We start from the raw sequence: 10,000 nt of genomic DNA, 5'->3' as shown, positions 1-10,000 counted from the left end.
ATGCAAATTTGCGTCTGCGCGCGAGAGCCTCCAGGAGATCCGACAACAGAATAATGAACAGGGGAACAGAGAGAAAGAGAAAAGGAACGAGAGGAAAGGGACAATAGAATGGCTCTCGTCCCCTAGAGACAAATGTGGGATGACAACTATTGTCCCAGTGTAGCCTTTCGGCTCATACACAGGCAGGAAATGAAAGAGAAATGTGCTGATTTGGGCGTATGGGTGCTCTCTCTGTGCGTGCGCGCGAGCGCGTGCGTGTGTGTGTGTGTGTTACCTGAGCGATGATTCCTTTCCTGCTTCTTCGTGCATGATGAAAGCGCTTTATGAACAAGGCCAGGAACTGATGTCTGATCAGAGGCCAGCCAGTGATCACACAGGAGCCTTTACCGTTCACACACACAGGGCGGTGACCATCTACACACACACACACACACACATATTCAGGACAGAAATAATGGACAAGGTCCCACAATCCAAAGGGAAACAGAAAGGGAGGAGCTTCTCACACCTGGAAAATGTCTGCTCTCTTCCAAATAGTGCCCTACTCCCTACAGAGTGCACTTCACAGATTATAAAATGAACACGACTGCACTCAGACAGTGCACTTGATGTGAGACAGAAGGATGTGGAGCTCATATCAAATATGAATGGCTTTATTATCTAATGTACAGTGCTCTCTTTAGAGCAGAAACTGTTATTTTTATGACCTACACTGTGCACTACGCAGTGTGGAGGGAGATATTTGAGTGTCACCCTTTGGAAGAATGGCAGACAGGAGCTGATTCTCAGTATAAAGTAGGTCAAGCTCAGACTGCTGTAAGGAGGTTGGTGTGAAATGCATTCTGGGATATCTGACTCTCTTAAGTCTACAGAAGTAAGGTTTCAATGCATCCTTGATATTCCGGGGGCGGAGCAAGAACACATCCGGGGATTTGGACGATACTTGGAATAGGTGTGGACTTTTAAATGGAACAGTACTTGGGCTGTGACCGATGACGTTTTCCAAGGCCACGAGGACACAAGTACAGATAAGAACACACACTGATACACGGCCAGTGTTGCAGCTGCAGCTCGGTATGAGGTGCGTTGTCATAGCAACAGTTCATCATGTCCTGGTAGTAAGAAATAATGTAGTATGTTTACATTTTGTGTTTGGGCCTGCTGTGTTTATTTAGTGTATAGTGTACATTTAGTGTGTAGTACTCTTTCTACCAACAGGTGTTTGGACCGTGGGAGGAAATCTAAGCAACCGGAGGAAACCTTCACAGACACAGGGAGAACACCCCAGTGACCCGAGGAGAGGATCACAGCCCGAACCCCGAGACCCTGAATCATGTGTGGGTCTAATGATGCCTATGGGTCTGTGAGTCACAGTGAGTACTGGACAACTGAAGACTTACTGATACATTATAGCAGTGTTTCTGATTCCTGCCTGAGCCGGGAATAGAACACTGTTCTCCCAAGTGCAGGGCAGTGTCCACTGACCCCACTAATAAAGTATACTACTCCTATATCAAGCTCTCAGGCCTCAGCACCAGTCTCAGTGAAGCCAGTGTATTTACAGAGACATGGAAACAAAGAGAAACACACACACACACCTCTATAATGAGAATCAAGCTGGAACCTGGCATTCTACATACCTTCTACTCGGTTTGAGAACCTTCCCTTCTTATCTGCTGGAGAGAGAGAGATAGAGAGAGAGAGAGAGAGAGAGAGAGAGAGAGAGAGAGAGTGAGAGAGAGATAGAGTGAGAAAGAGAGAGAGTGAGAGAGAGACAGAGTGAAAGAGAGAGATAGAGTGAAAGAGAGAGTGAGAGAGATAGAGTGAGAGAGAGTGAAAGAGAGAGTGAGAGAGATAGAGAGAGAGTGAGAGAGAGAGACACACACACAATCAGACTGATAAAGCAGATGTACATTGATATGTGTAAAATTGACATCCTTGTGTTGTTTTATGCATTTGTTTTTATATGTGTGTGTGTGTGTGTGTACCAGGTTTAGAAGCTTCAGTCTCTCTGTTCTCTATGACAGAACTGATGCTGCGTGTTCTAGACTCTCTGGAGCTCCTCTTCCAGTCTCGCTGCAGAGCTTCTTTTTTATCTGACAACACACACACCAACTACTGTTTACATTTTGAAGTCATTTGTCATGTAGATTCAGACTGAAACCTACTCACGCCGTCTCTGAGTCACTCATTGATTCACTCACTCATGTTTAGCATCTTGATAATCCTCCACAAGGGGGCAGTACTTCCACTCAACTAGATTTAGTGCTGCACATTAATAAATGATGGATGTCTGATACTTCCATTTCTACAGCGCTATTTTAGACCCCCAAAGTGCTTTACACTTTTTGGACAATAGGCATTGAGCCTCAAAGTAGTTCTGTGAAGGTATTCTCTGGTGCGTTGCTGGGCATAATCTCCAGGAACAGACGAGGAGCTCTGCAATCCGCTAGCTCTTTTCCACCAAAAGGACCCTGATTCTTTAGAGCTACTCATCCAGTCCTGAAGAGGTCACTCTGATCTGAGATATGATACACGTGTGGAAATGTTCTGAGGACCTTATGGACAGTGGAGGAAAGTAGCCAATGCACCTCGTGTCACGCAAAACACAGACAGAGCACTTTGCTGTTTTTATTTCCTATTATTTATTTATATAACATGCTGTAAATGGCTCCTCAACCCTTTATTTGAGGCTCTGAGCTCTTTCTGGTGTCTCTTAAGCTCAGTGATGTCACGGTTCATGCTGAAGAACCAACTCTTCTTTGGTTCCAGCTGGGAACTAATTTTTTGTTTCGTGAACTAAGTGATGTTGGTGGAAATGCGGTGATTTTTTCCAAATTAAGTTCAATTCGGAAAAGGAACCATTCTGGATCCTTGTTGGTGGAAAAGTGCTATGGGAGGAGCTTGGAGTAGAACCAGTTGAGGTGGTTCAGTTGTTTGAGAAGGATGCCCACGTAGCGCCTCCAGCTGGTGGTTTATCAGGCACAGCCAACTGGAATGATACCTAGAGGTAGACCCAGAACTCACTGGCGGTATTACATCTTCCAGTTGACCTGGGAATGCCTGGGGATTCCACAGTAGGAGTTAGCTGAAGATGTGGGGGCTTGAGAAGCCTGGGTTTCCACTACGACCCTGAAAAGGACTAAGTGAAAAACAAGACGACGACCATGGCAGAGTCGCCTCCACCTCCAGCAAAGTTCACCATCCACCTGGACGATGCTCCAGTAGCCGACCTGCTGCAGACCCCTCACCACACACCTGCTATCAGGTTGAGAGGAGATTGAAGATGGTGTCGATTAGGAGGCCAGAACTATATTTGGGAAAATGTTGGAATGATCTTTTTAAAGATTCGATCATGATTTGTGAAGTACACATCATAAATATCTCTATGACTTCATATATTTTATTTTTACGTTGTGCAGTTGCCCAGGACCATCAAATCTACATCTACTGCACTGAAATTCAGTCCTGCCCTGAAAACGGTGAGAGGTATTGAATTAAAAAAAAATACTGTTCACTGGGGTCAGAATCATTGGTCAGCCTGAGGGATGAATAATACGTATCCGATAATGTGCAATTATCCGACAGGCTTAATCCAAGGCCGTTCCTTCATTTATCATGCATAATTGAAAAAAAAAAGAAATGTGTTGTTCCTTAAATAGTGATTTATTGTATTATTCGTGGGTAAATGGGTTTGAACTCAGGAGATTTTATTCGGGCTCTTACAAGGACACTTCCACATCTTTTTGGAAATAATAACGTAATATGAATTATGAGAGGAATAAGCATATCTGCACACGTTTTCTTATAAAGGCTTTCTTAAACACAGTTCCCATAATAAAAGCCAGGAAAAACATCACCCTTGTGTCTTCGCTTCTTTAAATATTGAATATATTTTAATGAAAAAAAAAAAAAAACATTGGTTGAAGCCTATAAGTCGGCAATAATAAGAAGACTGCCAGCACCTGAGCACCACAACCAATCCAATTAATCTAAGGGTTGGGTGTCCTGGGTGGAGGTGGTGTTACTGGGTCCAACGGGGCACTTTGGGGTCTTGAAAAGGGCTGTAGATGTGGAACTATCTTACTTCTTTAATCCATTCACTGGTTAATTTATTCATGTTCAGAGAAACAGAAGCAGAAGCTGTTTACCAGGAGTTTCAACGTCCACACCAGTCTCTTCTGCCACCTTCAGAAATATCTACAAAAGAAATATAGAAAAGTGATAAACAAATAAACTCATTTAAAAAACAACAACATTTTTAAATGTGATTATAAGATTTTAAACTTCACAGAAACAAATTTCTGAGTGGAAAAAACAAGAGAGTTTAGTAAAAACAGGGAAAATAAAAGAGGAGAAGTAAGTAAAAGGCCTCTTTGATATACTGATACCTAGAAGTGCTAAGAGGCGGTCACTTGACCGCTTTTTGCACCTACTCTGAGCACCACCTTGTTTCCACCTACGTATAGTGCATCTAAAAACCTCCACCTTTTCTAAAACAGAAAGCTGTTACTGACATATAGTACTTTCTAGACTGCACTGCTGTGTCTGATCCACTCGGACCAGCACAACACACACTAACACACCACCACCACCATGTCAGTGTCACTGCAGCACTGAGAATGAGCCACCACCACATCACACCTGCTCTGTGGGGGTCCTGAGCGCTGAAGAACAGGGGGAAAGGGGGGTGACAGAGTATGCAGAGCAACAGATGGACTACAGTCTGTAATGGTAGAACTACAGAGTGACCCTGTGTGGTCAGTGGAGCTGAGAGAATGGACATTGAGTTCAGCAACACGGAGGTGGTGTTAAAGTCATGGCTGGTTGGTATATATATTTGTGTTAATGTGTGTATGTGTGAGGGGAGGAGAAGTGTGTGTGTGTGTGTTTGTGTGTACCTCCTCCAGGCTCGTATCTGAAATGCCATAGCTGCTGATGCCCAGTCTCTCTCTCTCCAGGTCCAGCTCTTTGAAGAGTGAAGCAAAGCTGCCATCTTTGGAGCCAGTGTAGGGCAGAACATACACCAGCTCCTGGCCTACGACCTCCAGAAACTCCGCATCTGGAACATGCCTCCGCACCAGAGCACTCACATCCGCCACATCTGAACACGCACACACGCACACACACACACACACACACACAAAGACAGAGATTCTAGCTTTTGTAGAGCCTTATAGCCACATCACCTTAATAAACAGTCTGTGTTTGTGTGTTTGTCATGTAGCTATTCATATTTCCCAAGTGCAATGCAGTGCAAGTGTCGTATCATGTCTTTTCATACCAACGTACATTATATTTTCCCTACATACATGCAATACAGGATGTAAATGGAATGTTTTGGAATGTAAACACTCTTCATGTTCACATTGTTAGTTTCAAGTTTTTTTCCTCTGCTAACTCTATTAATTCTTGTGTGGATTCCACTGTAAATGTTTAAATGGTAATCACCTACAGGTCATTATTCATTCATTCATTATCTGTAACCCTTATCCAGTTCAGGGTCACGGTGGGTCCAAAGCCTACCTGGAATCATTGGGCGCAAGGAGGGATACACCCTGGAGGGGGCGCCTGTCCTTCACAGGGCAACACACACACACACACACACACACACATTCACACCTACGGACACTTTTGAGTCGCCAATCCACCTACCAACGTGTGTTTTTGGGCTGTGGGAGGAAACGCAGACACATGGAGAACACACCACACTCCTCACAGACAGTCACCTGGAGGAAACCCACCCAGACACAGGGAGAACACTCAACACTCCTCACAGACAGTCACCCAGAGGAAACCCACGCAGACACAGAGAGAACACACCACACTCCTCACAGACAGTCACCCGGAGGAAACCCACGCAGACACAGAGAGAACACACCACACTTCTCACAGACAGTCACCCAGAGGAAACCCACGCAGACACAGGGAGAACACACCACACTCCTCACAGACAGTCACCCGGAGCGGGAATCGAACCCACAACCTCCAGGATACCTGCTGTGCCACCATGCCGCTTATCGGTCATTAATAATCATATATTACACAGAGATAAAAATGGCAGCAGTGACGTATTTTTCTCTAATAGTGAAAGTGTCAGAACTCACTGATACGACGTAAAGAATAAACTTTAGAATATGAATGTAATCATTTTATATTTTAAGGTTCACCACATTATAATCAGCTTCTAAAAAGTCATTCTGTCAGTGGTTAACTGATGAAACCTAGTGGTAAAATGGTAAAACTCATTAACAAATACGTGCTGGAGCTGACAGGGTTACTTTAAATGCATTTATAAACTAATAAACAGATTTTAAACCTTTGTGAACCTCTATAAGTAGAGTCTTATTCTAAAGTGGTGCTGCCGCTTTACCTCCACTGTTATAACACTGTACATTTCTTTGGATTATCCCAGACCGAAATCTCTTTACTCACTCACATTGTAGGGACTTATTATCCATACAGGGACAACATTCACGTCCTCGTGTCCTGAACCATTACATTTTACATTGAAGATGATTTAGGGGCAGGTTTAGAGATGGGGTAATAGTAGTTATGGTTAATGTCAGGTTTAGTCTCCACAAAATAAATGGAGGTCTATGTAAGGTCCCCTCAAAAAGAGAAGATAAGATTGTGTGTGTGTGTGTGTGTGTGTGTGTTCTGACCTGTTGGCTCCACACTGCTGATGCTGGCTGAGCCGATCCCTTCATCAAGACTGGACACTTCATTCAGCTGGACAACACACACAAACACACACACACATTTTAGTCACCCCTTTAAACACCAGTGAATTCAGCTCTTTTCTTTGTGGAAAGAGAAAAAAACATTCACGGTCTAGTATCTGCAGAAGAGTCCATGTAGGTTTGGGCGGTATAACAGTTAGACCATATGCCCCAGTATTTAAAATTATGGACGGTATTTCAAAATTATGACATGTGTGGTGTGTCTGTTCTCCCACAAGAAGGGGGCGCTGTGGGTGCTCACTGACTGGTGATGTCACAGTCTGAAAATGTGTGTGGGGGGAAGCAAAAGCCCAGTTGCCCACCACAGTGTGAGTTTAGCACTGAGTTTGGGTTAAAAGAGAGAGGAATGTAGTTGAAAACAGAAAAAAAAGTTGACTTTGTGCTCACAGCTATGAGGCTTTATCCTTTATCCTTTAGCCTCAGCTCGCTGGAAAATCATCTGCTGTGGTTTGTGCTAAACCAGGAATGTCTGTTAGCGTCAACTGTGCTTCTGAACATTGTAGAAACATTTTATGCCACTTATTTTAGAAATTTTCTTTGTCCAGCACCTGAAATTGCTGACACAGACACAGAGAGAACACACCACACTCCTCACAGACAGTCACCCGGAGGAAACCCACGCAGACACAGGGAGAACACACCACACTCCTCACAGACAGTCACCCGGAGGAAACCCACGCAGATACAGGGAGAACACACCGCACTCCTCACAGACAGTCACCCGGAGGAAACCCACGCAGACACAGAGAGAACACACCACACTCCTCACAGACAGTCACCCGGAGGAAACCCACGCAGATACAGGGAGAACACACCACACTCCTCACAGACAGTCACCCGGAGGAAACCCACGCAGACACAGAGAGAACACACCACACTCCTCACAGACAGTCACCCGGAAGAAACCCACGCAGACACAGAGAGAACACACCACACTCCTCACAGACAGTCACCTGGAGGAAACCCACGCAGACACAGGGAGAACACACCACACTCCTCACAGACAGTCACCCGGAGGAAACCCACACAGACACAGGGAGAACACACCACACTCCTCACAGTCACCCGGAGGAAATTGCTGCTCTCTCAGAAACAGATATTTATTGCCATGTTTTATGGACACTGCGCACCGTGGGGATATGCTGAGATGAACTGCACAGTGCCAAAAACCCCTCACTTGACTTTGTGCTGACCGATATGAGGCTCACGCAGCCCGACAGTGCATGCCCCACCCCCACAGCAATACCGTATACAATGTTAATATTTTGAGACGGTATCATGGTATGAAAATATGTGCATAATGCCCTAAGTCCAAGGTCACCATGCCCAATGTGAATCGTGGGCTAGAGAAGTATAAAGGGTAAGCAGATCTCTCTCCCTCTGTCTCTCTTTGTTTCTCTCTGTAACTCTCTAACTCACTCTCTCTCTGTGTCAGTGTTGTTTTTCTTTTTCTGATCATCGACTTCAGCTCTGCTCTAATCAATAGGGAGTTAGTAATTAGTCGTGATGTAAGAGCAGCTAAATGCCAATAGAAATCTCCCTGACTGCTTCTTAATAGTCGAGAGAGAATGAGACGCACTCTGAGATGTTTCATCAGGGTTAATACGATCGGACTCCATCAGGCTCTGAACGGTGCCCTGTGATTCTGAGGAAACATTTCTAGAGTGGAGAGATGTTGCAGAGACATAGAGATGCTCCACATTTCTTTATTTGCTTTCAGACTGAGACTTTTTAAAGAAGCAATCAGTGGTTTTCTCTCCACTGAGTCTTCTTCATGTCTGAAACACCATCGGGTATTTTGTACTTAAAGCAACATTAGGTAAGATTTGGTATTTGTGCTCCGGGGCCCCACCTACAGTTGCAGAGTGTAATATACCTTTAAAACACTGTCCTACAATTAAGAGGGTGAGGGAGGCAGGGAGGGAGTGGGGTACCCTAGCCTCCTCCAAAAGTTACAGTGAAGTGCAGTTTCTTTAGTGCTGAGCCTGGAGCAAGAAAACTACTGCCCTCACTCTCTCAGGGTGAGTATGAGGACAGGCGTATGTTGGCTGATGTGACAGATCTGGGCAGTTTGCGTTATATTACATTTTAAAGGAAGACTATAATATTTGTACCATACAATTACATATATGACACTCCTCTGAGCTGTAATAGGGTGTGATCTGAGCCTCTGCCATTTCTACTCCAGGCTCAGCACTGCAGAAACTGCACTATGTAACTTCATTGTTTCGTTATTTATTTCAGTATAGTGCTGTAAAGATGAAAAACACTAGTGGGAGCCCCAGAAGTAAAAACTCAAATCTTACCTAGTGTTCCTTTAAGATGTTCAGTGTTGCATTAACAGCAGTTCAAAAAGAAGCTGTGGATTGTCCCGTCATGACCTGGAGAAAGCACATGTTCGCCCCACTCTCCTGAGGCGAGGGCTCTGTGTGTTCAGGGGCTGCTCACTGACTGGAAACTTTGGGGTAAACTAAATAACACCTTCTTTTATTGAACATTTTGGGAAATAGCTGCTCAAAATGTATAGTATTTCAAACAACGGAAGAGCAGCATTATTTAAACAAACTCGTAAACTGTGTCCCCAGTGGAAAAGCTGCCACTCTTAGCACCGCAACCTCATCACCTTCAGAATAATAAAACCCTTCATGTTGGAGAGCCTTTCATTCATTGATGCCTGAAACGCTGAGACGTGAATCGGGTTTCAGAGCGTGAAGTGCAGCTTCCCGAACACTCCACGGGTAAAGTACAAAACCCATCAATGGGAGGCAGCGTTCTGCAGGAAGCTATGTTTCTGTTACTTATTACATTTCTTCTGATCTATCTCGACTAGTTATAAATAGACTCTGAAAAACAAGTCTGTTTACAGCATTAAGACTTTCTGCAAACTGCTGGTCTTTCATTTTTCATAAATCTAATCCTATCAGCTCTTTAAAATTAGTTTACATTTGATATATTATATATTTATTTTACATTTATATTTGAGTACACACAGAACAAGCTACAGAAAGTGAATAGCATTATAATTATTATTATTTATTGTTTATTCATTCATTATCTGTAACCCTTATCCAGTTCAGGGTCGTGGTGGGTCCAGAGCCTACCTGGAATCATTGGGTGCAAGGCGGGAATACACCCTGGAGGGGGCGCCAGTCCTTCACAGGGCAACTCAGACACACACGCATTCACACCTACGGACACTTTTGAGTCGCCAATCCACCTACCAACGTGTGTTTTTGGACTGTGGGAGGAAACCGGAG

The 10,000-nt window shown here is 44.2% G+C and overlaps 1 protein-coding gene across 1 annotated transcript in view; it reads right to left on the bottom strand.

Moving 5' to 3' along the window:
- The window catches only part of LOC136673744 (phospholipid-transporting ATPase ABCA1), a 184,525-nt gene that overhangs the window by 82,318 nt on the left and 92,207 nt on the right, over window positions 1-10,000 (bottom strand). Inside the window, 6 exon segments of the mRNA XM_066649438.1 lie at window positions 275-414; window positions 1,641-1,673; window positions 1,989-2,096; window positions 4,152-4,200; window positions 4,902-5,104; window positions 6,666-6,732. Of these exon segments, the coding sequence (XP_066505535.1) occupies window positions 275-414; window positions 1,641-1,673; window positions 1,989-2,096; window positions 4,152-4,200; window positions 4,902-5,104; window positions 6,666-6,732 (600 nt within the window).

Source organism: Hoplias malabaricus, chromosome 2, assembly GCF_029633855.1.
Source record: "Hoplias malabaricus isolate fHopMal1 chromosome 2, fHopMal1.hap1, whole genome shotgun sequence".
Classification (NCBI taxonomy): domain Eukaryota; kingdom Metazoa; phylum Chordata; class Actinopteri; order Characiformes; family Erythrinidae; genus Hoplias; species Hoplias malabaricus.
This window is presented reverse-complemented; position numbering and strand designations above follow the sequence as displayed.